This window comes from Castanea sativa, chromosome 10 (genome assembly GCF_040712315.1).
Source record: "Castanea sativa cultivar Marrone di Chiusa Pesio chromosome 10, ASM4071231v1".
NCBI classification, from domain to species: domain Eukaryota; kingdom Viridiplantae; phylum Streptophyta; class Magnoliopsida; order Fagales; family Fagaceae; genus Castanea; species Castanea sativa.
The window spans coordinates 28,870,673-28,890,093 of record NC_134022.1 but is presented as its reverse complement, the minus strand read 5'-3'; the positions used below and the strand labels follow the sequence as shown (position 1 = coordinate 28,890,093).

Sequence of the window (19,421 nt, the reverse complement as noted above, 5' to 3'; positions counted from 1 at the left end):
TTGCATAAGGAATACAAGTGTCTTCATTCTTCCATAGGCCGAATATATATCTCCAGAGATGTCATTTTTAAGGACACACATTTTCCTTTTCTCAATTCTTCACCCTCTAGTTCAATTTCTTCTCAGTCCACTGAGTCTTTCATGCCTATGGTTACCAAATCTGAGCCAACCCATTCATCTCTCTCTATAAGCCCAATTCCTTCACTCTCCTTACCAACCCACTTCACCATACCTAGCCCAGTCCTACAAAATCCAACACAATCTACTCCTATTCAAGATACCCTTCATCCTCCACCTGTCAATCCCATCTCTTCTTCCTTAGCTAACACCTCATCAACTCCTTCTATAAGTGAACCAATTGTTCAACCTCAACCCACTATTCAACCACTCACCCAATGACCACAAGATCCAAGATCAATATTTCCAAAGCCAAACACCACATTGATGGCACCATCCATTATCCTATCCCCACGACTCTCTTGGATGAACATGATTTTAGTGATTCTGAACCTACTTCTTACTCTACAGCTTCTAAGTTTCGAGAATGGCGAGAGGCTATGAACAAGGAGTTTGATGCTCTGCTCAAAACAAAACATGGTCCTTGTTCCTCCAATGGCTGCCACCAATGTTATTGGTTGTAAGTGGGTGTTTCGCATCAAATGGAAAGCTGATGGTTCTATAGTGAGCTACAAGGCCTGACTTGTTGCCAAAGGGTTTCATCAACGATTTGAGTTGATTTCACTGCAATTTTCAGTCTAGTCGTGAAACCAATAACGGTACATATTGTGCTCTCCCTTACTATTTCTTTGGGTTGGCAAATTTGACAAATTGATGTCCACAATGCCTTTCTACATGGTTTTCTCTTTAAGGACGTTTTTATGCACCAGCTACTAGAATATGTCCATCCAGAATATCCTAATCATATATGTAAACTTCAGAAGGCGCTCTATGGCTTAAAGTAGGCACCTAGAGCGTGGTTTTCCAAGCTTACCTCCAAGTTGATCTCACTTGGTTTCAAGGGTTGTCGTTTAGATACTTCACTTTTCATCTACAAAAATCATCTTTTTACCATGTATATTTTGATTTATTTAGATGACATCTTAATTACCTGCTCTAACTCATCTGCCATTACTGAGTTGATTTCACCGCTTAGTGTGGATTTTGGCATTAAAGATTTGTGGTCTTTGAATTTCTTTCTTGGCATTGAAGTTCTTCCTCATGAAATGGTGTTCTTCTTTCTTAGAGGCGATATATTCTAAACTCATTAAAGAAAACCAACATACTTGAGGCTAAACCAGTCAATACACCTATGGCTGCTTCCACTAGTTTATTTGCCTTTGATGAAGCTTTTTATGAGGTCCCCACACTTTTTTGTAGCACAGTTGGAGGGCTGCAATACTTGGCTATTACATGACCTGACATTGCCTTTGTTGTTTATAAACTCTCTCAGTTCATGCACTAACCAACTGTTGCTCATTGGGAAGCTACTAAATGCCTTCTCAGATACTCCAAACATACACTCAATTTTGGTCTTCACTTCCGACGTTCCAATGTTTCTTTCCTTCAAGCATATTGCGATGCTGAATAGGCAGGTTCTCACTATGAAAAAAGATCAACTGGTGGATATTGCATTTATCTTTACACTAATCTTATCTCTTGGAGTTGCAATAAACAAGCTATTGTAGCTCGTTCAAGCACTAAAACGGAATATAAAGCTTTGTCTAACACTGTAGTAGAAATATCTTGGCTGACTTCCCTGCTTTTTGAACTAGGCTTTCTTGTTTCACCTCCACCTCTTTTATGGTGTGGCAATATTGGTGCTACGTATTTATCCTCTAATCTTGTGTTCCACGCCTGTACAAAACATGTTGAAATTGATTTTCATTTTGAATGTGATATGGTGGCACACAAGTCAATTAATATTCTTTCTCTCTAGTTGTGATCAGATTTCTTCTCTCTAGTCAGCTAGGTTGGGTTGCCATCCCGGAGACTTTTATGTCATTGAATTTAACCTCATTCCCCTTGATGAGCAGTTTACTTACTCTCTACTCAAACCTTTGGTTAACAGATCCACTATATTCTCTTTCGATTTTGTGAAGTCAATAGAAATAATTCCATTAAAGAGCAACTACCTCACGGTATTATTTCTTCGACGTATATGTTGAGACTTACCGTTGTACATGTGACTCTGTGCCCTACCAATAGCTGATTTGCTATCACACTGCGATAAATTTTGATTTCATTATAAATCTAGCAATTCATGTTTGTTTAGAAGACCTCTAGGATACCGCTGCACCACTAAGTGTAAAGACATATCCACTCATGGATTTGGTGTCTTTTGTGTCGGATATCCAATTAGCATCATTATACCCTTCTAGTAAAGCTAGATACCGAGTGTAGTGCAATCAATAGTTTAGGGTGTATTTCAAATACCTCAAAACCTTAACTAATGCCTTCTAGTGGTCTTCCCCTGGATTACTAGTGTATCTACTCAACTTGTTGACAGAATATGCTATGTCTGGTCTAGTGCAATTCATTATATACATAAGACTGCCTATTATTCTTGAAAACTCCAATTGAGATATTCCTTACCCTTTATTCTTAGTTAGATGTAAATTTACATCTATAAGTGTTCTCACTGGACTATCATCATATTTCTTGAATTTCTTAAGAACTTTCTTAACATAATGTGATTGAGATAAGACAAGTCCATCAGATTTTCTAGAAATTTTCGTTCTTAGTATCACATCTGCAACACCTAAATCTTTTATGTCGAACTCACTAGTCAACATTCTCTTGGTAGCTTTAATGATATCAATATTGCTACCTATAATGAGCATATCATCAACATAGAGACACACAATGACATAGCCATTTGCAGTATCTTTAATATACACACATTTGTCACACTCATTGATTCTAAACCCATTTGACATCATTGCATTGTCAAATTTCTCATGCCATTGTTTTGGAGTTTGGTTTAATACATAAAGAGATTTAACAAGCCTGCACACTTTCTTTTCTTGACCAGGAACAATGAACCCCCTCTGGTTGTTCCATATAAATCTCCTTATTCAATTCACCATTTAAGAATGCAGTTTTACATCCATTTGATGTATCTCAAGGTTATGCAACGCTGCAATAGCTATCAACATTCGAAGGAATGTTATCCTTGCTACAGGTGAATATGTGTCAAAATAATTTACACCTTCCATTTGTTTGTAACCCTTTACAACAAGTCTTGTCTTGTATTTATCAATAGATCCATCAACTTTTAGTTTCCTCTTGAATATCCATTTATATCCTAGAGGTTTACAATCTGGTGGAAGATCCACTAGTTCCCGTGTATGATTTTGTAAGATGGATTCAATCTCACTATTGACAGCTTCTTTCCAAAGAGGTGCCTTAGGTGTAGAAATAGCTTTCTTGAAGTTTTGAGGTTCATCTTCTAACATATAAGTTAGAAAATTCGGACCAAATGATTTTGATGTTTTAGCCCTCTTACTACGTCTAGGCTCAACCTCATTCCCCTCTTCCATCAACTCTTGATCATGAGAGGTACTAAACGTAGACTCATAGTTTCTCTTAAGAGAACTTGATAATTGTGTGGATTTGTAAGGAAATACTTCTTCAAAAAAAAAAAAAATGCGTTTCTTGATTCAATAATGGTATTCACATTCATGTCAAATTTATGAATTAGAAACCGATATGCACTGCTATTATGAGCATAACCAATGAAAACACAATCTACTGATTTTGATCCCATCTTTATCCTATTAGGAATAGGGATAGCCACTTTTGCCAAACACCCCCACACCTTTAAGAATTGATAAGAAGACTTTTTACCTTTCCATAATTCATATGGCATCTTCTTGGTTTTCTTTTTAGGCAATTTATTAAGAATATAATTTGCGGAAAGAATAGCTTCCCCCCCACAAGTTCTGCGGTAAACCAGAATTGATCAACATTGCATTCATCATTTCTTTCAATGTTCTATTTTTCCTTTCAGCAACTCCATTTTTCTGAGGTGAATAAGGTGCAGTGGTTTGATGAACAATACCATGTTAGAAACAGAACTCACCAAAATGTGATTCATATTCCCCACCTCTATTACTCCTTAGAACCTTAATCTTTTTGTTCAGTTGATTCTCAACCTCATTCTTATATTGCATGAATGCCTCAATTGTCCCATCCTTGCTTCACTCCTTAGCAAGTACACATAACAATATCTAGTGCAATCATCTATGAAAGTGATGAAATATTTCTTACCACCTCTAGTCTGTACAGATTTCATGTCACATACATCACTATGTATTAAATCTAGAGGTTCAATGCTTCTTTCAACTGCTTTAAAAGATGCTCTAGCCATCTTAGCCTCCACACAAGTTTCACATTTATGATCAAAATCAATTTCAAATTTAGGCAATAAATTTAAATTGATTAGTCTATATAAAGTATGGTAATTAACATGACTCAATCTACCATGCCAAACATTAGATGATTCAAGCATGTAAACAGAAGATGTACCCTCATTATTATCAATAGTAGGAAAAACAATGATTACATTCATCTTAAACAGGCCATTGCTCCAATATCCTTTGCCCACATACATTCCACTCTTAAAGAGTGAAAATTTATCAGACTCAAAAACCAACTTGAAACCATTCTTGCTCAACAATGAGCCAGATACAAGATTTTTTTGAATTTCTAGCACATGTAGTACATCTTTCAAAGTAAGAAACCTGCTCGTAGTCATTTTGAGCACAACCTTTCCAATTCATTCAATCTTAGAAGTTGAGGAATTTCCCATGAAAATTTTTCCTCCATTACCCACATGATTATATATAGAAAACATTTTCTTTTTTGAACATACATGGCAAGTAGCCCCAGTGTCCACCCACCATTCCTTGGTACCTCCTCCTATCAAGTTCACTTCAGAAATTACTGCAGAAAGGTTTATGTTGGTTTAGCCACAACAGGATTCACACCAATTTTGTTTGACATCTGTATTCAACAAAATTCAAACAAATTGAATCCTCATAACCAGCCAAGCAAATAAGACAAAAAAGCTTAATATCATATAATATATTATAAGCCAACTAGTCACTGTGTAATATTAGAATATACAAAAGATATTTAATAATGAAAGTATTCTACATAGTATCAAAGAAACACAATCAAAAGTCCAAAGAAAAGGATTCTACACTAAAAACAAACCCAACAATAATTATACTAAAAAAGCCCAAGACCATCACCGAACAATACTGACCTTCAAAACCATAAAGACCAAGTTTGCCTAGAAATCAAAGAGACTCAGTTACATACCAACCGTACGAAGGACAAAAACTTATAAATACCATGGCAAAATTAGCAACAATACACGTTTACCATTCAAGATTAACAATCAAACCTGTCGTGCAATCAAATCAAATGCAACTTGCAATAGTTAAAGATTAAACACAGTTTTTGAAAAACGTATAACATCAAAACAATCTCGCACAGTAAAACATGCCAATACGCACAGTAATCACAAAAATAAATTAAAGAAATAAAAAATCTGCTTTAAGAAGATTGTGTCAAATACAAGACTTGATCTGAATCCTTCATCCTTCACGCATTCATTATTCACACATTTGGTCTGAGGGGGCGTGTTATGGATAAGGTTACCTTTGCCATTCAAAATTCAAATATCAAGATTACACAACTAAAAGATAATAGCCAAGATTACAACAACAACCAAGATTACAACAACTCAGCTCATAGATAACATTTTACCTTTTGTATTTTTAAATTCAAACTCTTCATGTACATTTGTCAAAAACAGAAAGCCTGTAATTAATTAGTGTATAAATACAAAGAGCCATCATTGTATTTGATAAGGTAGCACAATATCAATTTGCTATCTATTTGATTTTATAGATTTGTTGGTCTAAGAGTGCTTTTAGGTAGTGTTTACAACTCCGGCAGCCAAAGAGACATGCCACGTCACATTAAATGTTGAGTGAGTAGAAAGTTGTATATGCAATTAATTTGACCTTCATCGATCTGATTTCTTGTTTAGCATCTTAAGAATCATGTCTATATCGCTGGTAGTGAACGGCATGCCGGAAAGACCTCATAATTGGTAATCTATACATATGCTCTGTTCTCGTGTGCTAGTCTCCATTCTAGCCGACATTTTTAGGGGGTGAAATCCCTAGCTTGCCCTCCCGGCATATATTAACACCTGCCCAACAATAACCATATACGATCTGGAGGATCTTAATATGACGCAAGCCTTTGATGATGCTGATATATACAATTTGACCCAAAAAAAAAAAAAAAAAAAACCAGCCAACCAACCAACCAACCAAAACTAGTCAATCAAACAAGGAAAACGACTTTTAACCTCCACCCCAAGAGAAAGTTCACGTAGATATCACTCGTATGCACGTTATCAGTTTACTAACAGTCCGTCCATGTCAGTTTCTGGTTGCGTAAAATTGCACTACAAGCTCTAAATCCTCAAGTACTCATTAACACTGGTTGGCTGTCGCATCAGATCCTATGCTATAGCTACGTTTATCAATCAAGATTCAAGATCACACATTTTAATACCTATAATGGGGCATCCTCAACCATCAAAAAATGAAAAATGGGGCATCCTCACATTTTACTCTTTCTTCTTTTTCAAATTTTCAATGTGAATGATATTCGCGAACGTATCATTCTTTTGGTTTTTCATGAACTTTACCACACTGTGATGCTAATTTTTTATCATTCAGTTTCTATGGAATAGGACACTAGACCCACCTTTTCATGCTTTCTATTATGTGGAATTGATTACTTTTTTCTGGTCGTGAAGCTAGATACCGTCTTCTTCTGGCGCTGGGCTCCACGACAATAGACGTAGGCCAAACCCAACAATCATTTCTTAGAATTATATATATTTTTAAAGGAATTTTTTTTTCATGCTACCTGCTCATTTCTAAATAAAGTCTAGACTACAAATTTTTTTACAACTTTTTGCCATAATTGTAATATAGCAATGATAGGGTGTGAATGGTAGAAAAAAAAACAGAGTTTATATAAAAGTGATAGACCGTTAATTATAGTCTATCTTTTAAGATAGTTGTGATACTAAAATTACTCATCATTAATTCACTTTTTGTTAACATCTTCCGACGTGTCACAATATCTTGTCGTCCAAACCTTCTCTTCTCTTTTTTGAGAAATGCTAAGGACATCAATTTTGGCGCAATTTTGTTCCACAATTCGCTACATGGCAAGTTGTAATTGGTAAGGGTATATTTTTACATGGTCCACTAATACACCCTTACCAATCACAACTCGCCATGTGGCGAGTTGTGCCAAAATTAGTGTACCTAGCATTTCTCCTCCTTTTTTTGCTAAATAAACCTTATCTTCTCTTATATATGATAATTATTGATCCCAAACCATCTGTGAGATGCTGAGCTGTTTCACAGCATAAAATATATGCATAAAAGTTGAGTACATTATTGCATTTGAATTTAAAATACCAAAAAGACTTTGCACGTTTTGTTTGATTATATATATGTCAAAAACGTGCTACTATAATTCGAGCAGTGACATATGCAGAGGTAGAAGTAGTAGTAGTAGTTCACACACAAGCAGTCCTAACATGTTGAGGAACAACGATATGGAAGTTTTCACGAGGTCTTTTAGAGAAGAAGAAGACGATGAAGAAGCTCTCAAATGGGCTGCTTTAGAGAGACTGCCTACATATTCACGTATGAGGAAAGGTATGCTCACTAGTGCAGAGGGTCAAGCTAGAGAGATTGACATAAAGAGTCTTGGAATATTGGAGAGAAAAGCTTTGTTAGATAGGTTGGTGAAAATTGCAGAAGAAGATAATGAGAAGTTCCTGTTAAAGCTCAAGGACCGTATTGATCGGTGAGTTCCATCAATCTACGTTTTTAATTTCACATCTTTGACTTCTAAACTGATATGATGTCGGTGCGTAATTGATATATTCTTGTGGTTTTTTGGTGTTTCCAGCAATAATTTCAAATACAGTGATTGAAATTGTTTTCTTCTTCTTCTTCTTCTTGTTTTTGGGAGATTCCATTCCTGGCATCTAAATTTGTGTTCTTTGAATCATTTTTCATGCATTTATGCTGTCTCTTTAGCTTTAGCTTTAAGAACATGGTTAGAATTAATATTAATAAGTTTCAGTCTTTATATTGTAAAAGAGACTTTGGCTTTTTATTATTACTATTTTTTATGATAGAGATTTTGGCTTCTTGGATAATTTGATAGTTGAAAAAGGAGGACCTAAACTCTCATGTCTCCTTTGGAAACACTAGCTTGCTAGTCGGTTATAATTGTTTCATTCTAGAAATTTGATCTAAATTTATTTTCATCCTAAGGTTTGCATTAAGTTCATTTTTTGTTCTTAAAACTTCAATTTTTTTTTCATCCTTAAACCATTAAAAACGTTACACAGTCTATCTTTAAACTAAAATAAATAATTTTTTTTTTTAATTCCTAAACTTTTGAAAACAATTATTTTTTCATCCAAAAACTTTGAAAAGATCTTTTGTATAATGCATGTGACCAATAATTTTGTACTTTCTGTTTACCCATAGTCAATTCAATACAATTTGAGGTTTAAGATGATAATTTAAATGAATTTTCTTATATTTAACTATCAATTAAAGCATGTATCTTTAACTTTCTATTGCAATAATTTAATGACAATTATTTGGTTAACATTCCACATTAGCAACATGTCCACCACATATACAATTATTTGAACTCTAAATTGTAAATAGATGTAAGGAACAGAATTGACACCTTTTAAATTTCTTCTTAAAGGACAAAATTGCAACCTTATTAAAATTCCAGATGAAGTTCAACTTGGACCATATTTTGGGAATGGAAAGTACATTTCATTTTTTTTGGTTTTTCTTTGTCATTTTTGGGAGCCCTTTTATAATGTATTCTTGTTGGTTTTGTTTCTTTCTTTGTTTTTTCAACTTAAACTCAGAGTTGGACTTGAACTTCCAACTGTTGAAGTTCGGTTTGAGCACCTAAATGTGGAAGCAGAAGTTTACATTGGAAGCAGAGCGTTACCTACAATATTCAACTTCTTTGTCAACATGTTAGAGGTAAATGAAGTTTGTAGATAGTTGTATCATGTAACTATGACTTTCATCTCTATATATAGTTATATACTCACTCTGAAATCTCGCTCCCATTCTCTTTCTCTAAGGGATTCTTAAATTATCTGCACATTCTTCCAAGTAGAAAGATAACCTTACCAATCCTTCGAGATGTTAGTGGCATCATCCAGCCTCAAAGGTGATTATATATAGTGTCAATGATATTAGATTACACTTTCCAAACGGCTCATTTTCCATCTTGTTCATCCAATTCTCGCAGAATGACATTGCTTTTAGGCCCCCCAAGCTCTGGAAAGACCACATTACTATTGGCTTTGGCTGGAAAACTCGGTAAAGATTTGAAGGTCAGGAAGTTAAATATAAGATGAATTTACTTTATTTTGGGTAAAATTATCTGAATAAGAATTTTTATGTTCTACTTTATGTTTCATCAATCATAACCTGTCACATTTTTTTTTCCTTCTTATAATGTAGCCATTTTTTTTTTCCTTGATAAGTATATATAGTGGGAGGGGGGAGGGGGGGTGTGGTTCAAACCACACACACATTGAACACTCCAAATGATGCTATAACCACTGAGCATTACTTGAATCCCTAAGAGCAACCACATCAGTTCGTTCAAACTTTCTGTCTATTTTGCAAGAAAAAACCTATTTTTTCTATTTTACACATTTACTTTTACAAAACACTCATATTAGTCTATCTATTCTACACATTTATTCAAATAAAATATTCATTCTTTTTACATTTTTTATTATTTCTTTCTCTCTCCTCCTTTCTGGAACCTTCTCATAGACCCAACACAAACCCAGCCACTAGCCACCCAGCCACCTAGCCACCACCATCAAACCCAGCCACCCAGCCACCACCATCAACCCACAATCATCAACCACCATCACCCCACAGAAAATCCAAACCCCACAGAAAATTGAGACCCCTAAACCCATCATTAGCGACTCATTGTCTCGATCCTTGGCGACGTTGGAGTTCGAGACCTCGACCCCAAACAAAAACCCCATGGCACTGGAGGAGGTGCTGGAGCTGTCCAGGTAGTAATGAGCTTCACCCTCCATGTCCAATCAATTCTCTGTCACCGTCTCTGTTTCCAAACGGATTGTTGGATCGGAGAGGTTGATCGGCGTTCCCAACTCACTCGTCACCCAAACTCGCCGATCAGACTCAATCTGTGGTGCGTGAAATCTCCGCCAAGCTATCGTCGTCTTCGTCTTCAAAGCCTAAGATTTTGAAGAATAAGGAGAAGCTAATCGGCTTTGCAGAGTTGAGATGAGAGAAAGAGAGAGCTGTGATGAAAAGAGAAAGAGAGAGTTGAGATGAGAGTCAGGCGTAGTAGGAGAGAGAACAAATTATTAAAATACTCTATACACGAGCTACAGTGATCGTGCATATATGCACAATCACTGTAGCATTTTCATATTTTTGCACAACTTTAGATAACTTTACCCCCACTGATATTGGGTTTTTTTTTGCCAAAATGTGTAAAGTGGAGAAATTTTTGTATTATGGAAGATTATCCACCATTTGATGTGGATGCTCTAAGAATTTAGCTTTAAGCATCTCAAAAATCTACTTTATTAATTTTAACATCTCATTTTACAATACACCTAACATTAAAAATTTTATATTTTTTACCACTTCATTAAAATATTATTATTATTTTTAAAATTTTTATTCGCTTTCTCATCTCTTTCAAGCCAAAATAGGAAATTAGCAATAATTTTCAAATAATATAATTAGTGGTTACTGTTTACAAACTATATTTTTTACTAGCATCTCGAGTCTAAAAGACTCAATTTTGGACCTATAAATCGAGTCTCTGAGGGTCGATTTTTATGGTCTGATCCGTCTAACGTGGCGTCCACCTGGAAATCGAGTCTTAGAGACTCGATTTATAACCCTTTACATATATAATGTTTTAAGTACACACAAAACACCTTCTCATCAGAGAAGAAAGAGAGAGAAAAAAAAACCCAAAAACAGATCAGCGTTGGTGACTTCAGATCGGTTTCTGGGTTTTTTTTTTTCACGAGATCGCCTTCCACGTCGTTGATTTGGATGAGGGAGTTGGTCATCGCCGATCTACGAGCGTTGAGTCTGTTTGGCGGAGCCGACTATGAGTGCGAGTGGGAGCCGAAGCCTTTGTGTAAGGTACAGGTTCGTTTCTGAGGGGTGGTGCACTTCACAATCTGGTGGTGGTGGTGGTGAGGGTTGCTGACAGTGCCAAATGCGCCGCCGCGTAGGGAGACAGAGATGGATCTGTTGTGAGAGATTGAGTTGTGGTGGTCATGGGTTTTTTTTTTTTTTTTGGTTCTTCTTCGCATAGGTTTTTGTGTGTTTGATTTTTTTTTTTTTTTTTGGTGGGTTTGGTTGTGAGTGTGGGTTCTAGTTGAAATGGCGATTTAGTGGTGGTTCGGTAGCTGTGGTTGTGGTTGCCGTGGGTTGCGTTGGTGGTTGTGGCTGTGTTGGGTTTGGTTGTAATAGTGGGTTTTGGTTGTGGCTATGTTGGTGGTGGTTTGATTTTTTTTTTTTTTTTTCCTGTGGGCTGGGGTTGCCGAATGGAGTTTGTTTCTGGTGGAGTGGTGGTGGAGGTGGATGGGGCTAGTTTTTTTTTTTTGAAAGGGATGCTAAAGAGCTTTCATTGAACGAGGTTTAAACCCAAAACAGTTACATCATTTAGAATTTGAGAAGCAATAACAAGGGGAGTATCCTCCACCCAAATAATATAGTCAGATATGTGTTTGGCATATTTGGCCATTTGGTGAGCTGCCTTGTTCCCATCTCTGTGAGTGAAGGAGGATTTCCATGTGCTGAACTTGGATTCCCCAGACTTTATACTTGCAATTAAATGATGGATTTGGATTGGGCCCGGATCATGGTTAGCAATGGTAGCCATGACAGATTGGGAGTCCCCCTCAAGAATGATCTCTCTAAGGCCCAGCTCCTATGCAAAAATCGTGCCAATCTCAGCAGCTTTAGCTTCGGTCTCGAGGGCTCCAAGTGGATATAAAAGTAGTTTGCCGAGGGCTCTCATAATCTGTCCTTTGTCATTGCGAACCACCACCCCAATCCCACAGTGTCCAAATTCTTTAAAAACAACACCGTCTACGTTGACCTTGTACCATCCAAGAGGAGGGGGTTTCCAAAAGCCAGGGCCATGGGGGCGAGGAGGGTGGGGAAACACAGAGAAGCTTTGGAACTCATTTAGGTAAGCCCGTGAAGCTTCAAAAATCTGCAAAGCAGTTCTGCCAATCTCCCCATGCCGGACAGCATTACGGTTGTTCCAAATGGACCATGCCAATGCCGCGAAGGTGTCAAGGTCTTGGCTGGGTTTGGCCTCTTTAACGCACCAAAACAAATCCAGAAATTTTGGTGCAAAGGCAATGAGGCCAGGAGCTTTGAGGTTCGCCATTTGCCACACCGCAGCTGCAAGTTCACAGCCCCAAAACACATGCCCAGCTGTTTCAACTTCCCCACAAATGTCACATTCCACTTCCACTGGGATTTTACGATCTTTGAGTTTAGTTTTGGTGGGAAGGATATCTTTGCACGCCTGCCAAATGAAAGTTTTTTACGGGTGATATATATATATATATATATATATATATATATATATATATATATTTTTTTTTGGGTATTTCTGCCTTTCTGGGAATACGAGAGATTTAGACTAAAATTTGTTTTGGCTTATAAATCGAATATTAAAGACTCGATTTTCAAGTAAATTTCACGTTGAAAAAATACATCATATATGATCAAGCCATGAAAATCGACCCTCAAAGACTCAATTTTTAAGTCTAAAATTGAGTATTTTAAACTCGAAATGCTAGTAAAAAAATATAGTTTGTAAATAGTAATTACTATTTATATTATAGAAAATTATTGCTAATTTCCCATTTTGACCTCTCTTTCACTGCCAACAAATCCACTGCCAACACCTACTGCCACTGCCCACAGCCACAGCCATAGCCACAGCCACAGCCTCAACCCCGAACCACCAAAAAAAAAAAAAAGTTCATCCCTTCTTCAACTTTGTAGCACGCACCCACACACATGAAAACAAACCATCAGATTCTAATTCCTTGGTCCTCCCATGGAAGACCTGATCTGACGGCACCGTCAACTGCCGGTCTGGTTCCGCCTCTTCATTCCCACGGACACCACTTCCCTCCCCGTCGTCATCTTCTTCTACGGCGGCGGCTTGACTTTCCTCTCCTCTTCCTCCTTTGCACTGTAAAACCAAAACACAATCCCAAATTCAAATCAAACTCACCCTGATTTGAACCCACCACAAAACCGCAGCCAAAACCCACCCCAACCTCTCCGATGACCACCACCCTAGCGGCCCAGCCTCTCCGGTCTCAACCCCAGCCAAAAACACCGACCACGCCGACTCAAGAATGACGCCTCAAGAACACTGACTCAACCTGGCCACACCCAAGACCCACGAACTCGAGATGCAGAGAGAAAGCGAAACGGAGAGGCGAACAGAGTGAAGGAGAGAGGGGACGGAGAGCACGAGAGAGAGTGAAAAGGAAAGAAAGAAAAGAATAAAAAAAAAATAGCAGCTTGGTTCAGTGAGGCGTTAGTAATAAAATCTTATTGTAGCAAGTTACTAAAATTTTTAAGATTTGACATCCTCGATAAAGATGGATTTTATGATTTGAGGCGTTAAAAATACTAAAAAATAGTATTTAGTATTTTTAACACCTTTGATAAAAATGTTCTAAAATAGCCAAAATTAAAATGGAAACTATAGTTTGTGGAGTACAAAGTGAACACCAAGAGTAGAGTGGTAATGAAGACTGGATTTTAAAAATTATCTTATGATCTGATACAGTAATTAATGAACTTTAGTTTTTGGGAAGAGTTACGTACAATGGACATGGGATGGAAGAGTTTGTTCCACAGAGAACATCAGCCTATATAAGTCAACATGATCTTCACATAGGAGAAATGACAGTGAGAGAAACACTGACTTTTGCAGCAAGATGTCAAGGGGTTGGACAACGTTATGGTCAGTTTAAGCACCAACAATTTTAAGATATTCTGTTTGGCCAAGGAGTTCCGAGTTTTGAATTTAGAATTTCAAATTTTGGAAATTTTGCAGAGATATTGGCAGAATTATTAAGAAGAGAGAAGGCAGCAAATATTAAGCCAGATCCTGATATTGATATCTACATGAAGGTGACACAAACAAATTGTCCTTGAATTATTTGTTGACAGTTCATAAATTTGCAGTAATTATTGGAAAGGGGAGAACAGAACAATCTTCATTAGCCATTACTAAAAAACTTGATAGCTTAAATTCTTCAGGCAGCAGCACTTGAAGGACTGGAGACCAGTATTGTTACCGATTATGTTATCAAGGTACCACCTTAAAATCTATCTAGGAGATATGCACAACAATGTGATTGTCTGTACAATTTTAAGCTATCGGCTTTTATGACATTGTAGATTTTGGGGCTTGAAGTCTGCGCTGATACTATAGTGGGAGATGAAATGTTAAGAGGTATTTCTGGTGGACAGAAAAAACGACTCACAACAGGTAATACATAAAACACAACATTGCACTCTCATGTTGCCTGCTCAAATTGAAACCCGTAAATTGTGATATGTACTTTAAGATGATTCTTTGAAATTTCTGGTCAATATATATATGATATAGGGGAGATGCTGGTTGGACCAGCAAGGGCATTGTTCATGGATGAGATATCCACTGGCTTGGACAGCTCAACAACTTTTCAGATTGTAAATTCACTTAAGCAATCCATCCGTATTCTCAATGGAACTGCAGTAATCTCTCTTCTCCAACCGCCTCCAGAAACTTATGAACTATTCGATGATATAATTCTTCTCTCAGATGGCCAAATTGTGTATCAAGGTCCCCGTGAAAATGTATTGGAGTTTTTTGAATACATGGGTTTCAAATGTCCCGAGAGGAAGGGAGTTGCCGACTTTTTACAAGAGGTACATCTAGTTTTTTTTTTTATGTTCTGTAAAGTATTGGAAATTTTTTTTAAATGTTTTTTTTGTTTTTTGTGAGGCTGCAATAGGTGACATCAAGGAAAGACCAAGGGCAGTACTGGGCAAATAAAGATGAGCCTTACAGGTTTGTTAATGTGGACGAATTTGCCAAAGCATTTCACTCATTTGACATTGGTTGCAAACTTGGTCACAAGCTTGCTATTCCATTTAACAAGTCCGAAGGCCACCCTACTGTTTTAACCACTACGAAGTATGGTGTTAGCAAGAAAGAGTTACTGAGAGCTTGTGTTAGTAGAGAATTCTTGCTTATGAGGAGGAACTCATTTGTCTACATCTTCAAAATGAGCCAAGTGAGTATTTAATCATTTAAATTTTCAATTTTGAGTAAAATTGGGAGGAATTAAGTTTCAGTATATCTCAAAACTTGAATGAATAAAAATAATTTTTTTTGAAGTTCATACTCTTATCATAAAAAAACTGAAACTTTGTATAAACATCCTCCATGATGGTACAAAATACAATTTAAGCATTCGACATTTAAGTGATTACTCCTTATTGTTCCTTTTATTTTCTTGCATTTTCAGCTCACTCTCATAGCTTTTATAATGATGACCTTATTTCTACGAACTGAGATGCATCGAGATACAGTGACAGATGGTGGTATCTATTTGGGTGCTCTCTTTTTTACGGCCCTTGTAGCTATGTTTAATGGAATTTCAGAGCTCAATATGGCCATCATGAAACTTCCTGTCTTTTACAAGCAAAGAGACCTTTTCTTCTATCCCTCGTGGGCTTACGCTACACCCACATGGATCCTCAAGATTCCAATAAACCTTGTAGAATCTGCCATTTGGGTGGTGATGACTTATTATGTAATAGGCTTTGATCCAGAAATTCGAAGGTAGAAAAAAAAAAATGAAAGCAGCATAGTTTAAATTTAAGTTTACATTTTGGTTTCAGATTCTGACCTAAGCTCCTAATGGCAGGTTTTTCAAACAGTACTTTTTAATCCTGTTCATTAACCTGATGGCATCTGGACTTTTCCGATTAATGGCTGCATTAGGAAGGGATGTGATTGTCGCTAACACAGTTGGGTCATTCGCTCTCCTTGTAGTGCAGGTTTTAGGAGGATTCATCATATCTCGAGGTGAAGTAATAAAATAAATAGATCCTGGTAATGAGTTTTCTATTCTTGATGCCAATTGGATATAAATGATTAAATTCTATTTTTGTTTTCATTTTGCATCAGATAATGTGCCGAAATGGTGGTTGTGGGGTTATTGGATCTCCCCGCTGATGTATGGACAGAACGCTATAGCTGTGAATGAATTTCTAGGAAAGAGTTGGAGACATGTAAGCATCCTTTTATAAATTTTTATGAAAGAAAAAAAAAAATTTAAGAAAAAAATTGGATAAAAGATTGATCAATAATTATGTGGAAATGTTTTTTATTATAGGTGGCTCCTAATTCCTCAGAACAACTAGGAGTTTTGGTCTTGAAGTCTCGTGGGATTTTTCCACAAGCAGATTGGTACTGGATTGGAGTAGGAGCTTTGATTGGATATATTTTTCTGTTCAACTTCCTTTTCACTTTGGCTCTACAGTATCTCAGTCGTACGTTCTATCTTCATATCTTGTCAATTTCCGAAATTGGACTTACTATTCTGATAAATGGATTACTTTGCTGCAGCCTTTGGTAAGCCTCAGACAGTACTATCCAAAGAGGCCTTGACTGAGAGAAATGCTAATAGAGCTGGAGAGTTCATTGAGCTATCATCTAGAGGAAAGAGCTTCCCTGGTGGGTCATTAGCTCCCAGATTCATGCTCTGTCTCTAACTTGTGGTATTTAAATTATAAATAATTACTGTGATAACAATACAGAACAAAGGGCTGAAGATCAAAGAAGTTTATCATCCAGGTCATTATCTACAAGAGTAGGCGGAATTGATGAAGCTTATCAAAATGGGAAGAGAGGAATGGTTCTTCCTTTTGAACCCCTATCAATTGCTTTCGATGAAATCAGATATGCTGTAGACATGCCACAGGTTCCTTCTATTTTCAATTTAGATGCACCCTTAATGTACTATTGTACTTGGCAGGATATTTGTACTCAAATTCTCAAGTCATTACTATGTGTATAATCAGTGTTTTATTCATACATAATCTTTTTCCCTTGAATTTCGTGACCCTTTTCTACTTCAATGTATTGATTTTGTTGCTTCTCGTTATCCTTTAACTCCCATCAACAACAAACTTGAACATGTCATTTCAAAATATTCCGAAACCAAAAAAATATTCACTTTTGTTGACATACACGCAGGAAATGAAAACTCAAGGTATTCTTGAGGATAGGCTTGAACTACTAAAGGGTATAAGTGGAGCTTTCAGACCAGGAGTCCTAACAGCTCTAATGGGTGTTAGTGGTGCTGGTAAGACCACACTAATGGATGTCTTGGCAGGAAGGAAAACTAGCGGATATATCCAGGGTAGCATCACAATATCTGGCTACCCAAAGAAGCAAGAAACATTTGCTCGCATATCTGGGTATTGCGAACAAACTGATATCCATTCTCCACACGTTACAGTCTATGAATCTTTATTATATTCTGCGTGGCTTCGGTTAGCCCCTGAGGTTGATTCTTTAACAAGAACGGTACCATTTCTAAATTTTCTTCCTTTTCTTTTATTGAGGGCACATTGCAGTAAACTTAAAAGTAACGACAGGCAAATGAGTGTTGCACATTCTAATTTGACACCTACTAGAGCAAAGTTGAACAAATTCAAGATTTAAAAAAAAAAAATCTAATTTATATTCAGTTATAATAGGATACTAGACTAAAACTGTGGTTTTGAGCTGCAGATGTTCATCGAAGAAGTCATTGAGCTTGTGGAACTGACCTCATTAAGGGAGGCACTTGTTGGATTGCCCAATGTGAGTGGCCTCTCAACTGAGCAGCGCAAGAGGCTGACAATCGCAGTTGAGCTTGTTGCTAACCCATCTATAATATTCATGGATGAGCCAACCTCTGGCCTTGATGCCAGGGCAGCAGCAATAGTAATGAGGACAGTGAGGAACACTGTTGACACAGGACGAACAGTGGTTTGCACCATACATCAGCCAAGCATTGATATTTTTGACACCTTTGATGAGGTAAGATACACACACATGTGTATATATATGTTTAAGGGCCATCTCTAACGGAATGGCTCAATGTTGCATTTCAGCTACTTCTTTTGAAAGTGGGAGGAGAGCAAATATATGCAGGTCCATTAGGCGGCCACTCATCCCATCTGATTAAGTACTTTGAGGTTAGGCAAATAAACAATTGATATGTACATATCAACCCGCTTTTGTCACATATATAGTTAACAAAATATTTGGATTTTGCTTCGTAAGGAAATCAACGGAGTTCCTAAAATTAGAGATGGATATAATCCTGCAACTTGGATGTTGGAGGTTACTTCAATAACACAAGAAACAGCTCTTGGTGTTAATTTCACTGATGTGTACAAGAACTCAGAACTATATAGGTAAAGCTTTCTTTACAACCTTTGTTTCATCTCTAGTCCAAAGAAACATTAGAAAAATTAAAGCATAACTTGAAACTTGATATATTTTCTCCCCAAGTTTAATATGATAGTCCATTATGACATCTATATATCAGGGACAGTTCCAGGATTTTTGTCCAGGGGGTTAATAAGAAACATAAATTATTACGACATATGGGTAGAAGATAAATCTTGAGGCTTACGGGGTTTTTTTATTACAAATTTATCCATAGTACTAGCAAAAGAACAAAAAATAAATTATAAGTTCATTTGACATATTTTTTTCTAATATAATAAATATATTAATTATTGTTGTTAAGTGATTTTTTTGCAATTCTTTAATTTAAAAGTTTACAATTTTTTAAATATTTTATATTTTTATTGTCTTGAGTGTTAATGTATTGACCAAATCACATTACCAACAACCACTCACAACTCACCTTCCACAAAATTAAAAAAACTACTCACAAATTAGTCATATAGTCAAAGGATAAGTCACTCAACTTTATATCCTTTATATCAAATCAATAAAACTTACAGAACAACACTCTGCAACACGCTAACAATAAGGAAAATCAAAATCAATTACTCAAGTATTCATCAACAATAAAACACTATAAACTAATAAAAGCAGTAACTCCTATAAGCTTATAACCCATTATCCCCTACAGGCCCAAACACAGACACATATAACCCATTATCCCCCACAGGCCCACACACAGA

General features: G+C 36.6%; 1 protein-coding gene and 1 long non-coding RNA gene across 2 annotated transcripts in view; one reads left to right on the top strand and one right to left on the bottom strand.

Moving 5' to 3' along the window:
• The first annotated feature begins 7,507 nt into the window (after positions 1 to 7,507).
• LOC142612700 (pleiotropic drug resistance protein 1-like) overlaps positions 7,508 to 19,421 on the top strand; it is a 17,539-nt gene continuing 5,625 nt past the window's right edge. Inside the window, exons 1-20 of the mRNA XM_075784842.1 lie at positions 7,508 to 7,914; positions 9,011 to 9,131; positions 9,236 to 9,324; positions 9,406 to 9,490; positions 14,019 to 14,178; positions 14,272 to 14,348; positions 14,478 to 14,531; positions 14,619 to 14,709; positions 14,830 to 15,131; positions 15,218 to 15,499; positions 15,734 to 16,050; positions 16,136 to 16,296; positions 16,399 to 16,502; positions 16,607 to 16,763; positions 16,840 to 16,947; positions 17,031 to 17,194; positions 17,470 to 17,802; positions 18,010 to 18,300; positions 18,375 to 18,458; positions 18,547 to 18,680. Coding sequence (XP_075640957.1) covers positions 7,556 to 7,914; positions 9,011 to 9,131; positions 9,236 to 9,324; positions 9,406 to 9,490; positions 14,019 to 14,178; positions 14,272 to 14,348; positions 14,478 to 14,531; positions 14,619 to 14,709; positions 14,830 to 15,131; positions 15,218 to 15,499; positions 15,734 to 16,050; positions 16,136 to 16,296; positions 16,399 to 16,502; positions 16,607 to 16,763; positions 16,840 to 16,947; positions 17,031 to 17,194; positions 17,470 to 17,802; positions 18,010 to 18,300; positions 18,375 to 18,458; positions 18,547 to 18,680 — 3,473 coding nt within the window. The 5' untranslated portion in view covers positions 7,508 to 7,555. The remainder of the gene's footprint in view (positions 7,915 to 9,010; positions 9,132 to 9,235; positions 9,325 to 9,405; positions 9,491 to 14,018; positions 14,179 to 14,271; positions 14,349 to 14,477; positions 14,532 to 14,618; positions 14,710 to 14,829; positions 15,132 to 15,217; positions 15,500 to 15,733; positions 16,051 to 16,135; positions 16,297 to 16,398; positions 16,503 to 16,606; positions 16,764 to 16,839; positions 16,948 to 17,030; positions 17,195 to 17,469; positions 17,803 to 18,009; positions 18,301 to 18,374; positions 18,459 to 18,546; positions 18,681 to 19,421) is intronic.
• Positions 17,768 to 19,421, bottom strand: part of LOC142612701 (uncharacterized) — a 2,033-nt gene continuing 379 nt past the window's right edge. Inside the window, exons 2-3 of the long non-coding RNA XR_012840172.1 lie at positions 18,048 to 18,440; positions 17,768 to 17,905 (exon numbers count right to left, since the gene is read on the bottom strand). This is a non-coding gene — a long non-coding RNA (uncharacterized LOC142612701). The remainder of the gene's footprint in view (positions 17,906 to 18,047; positions 18,441 to 19,421) is intronic.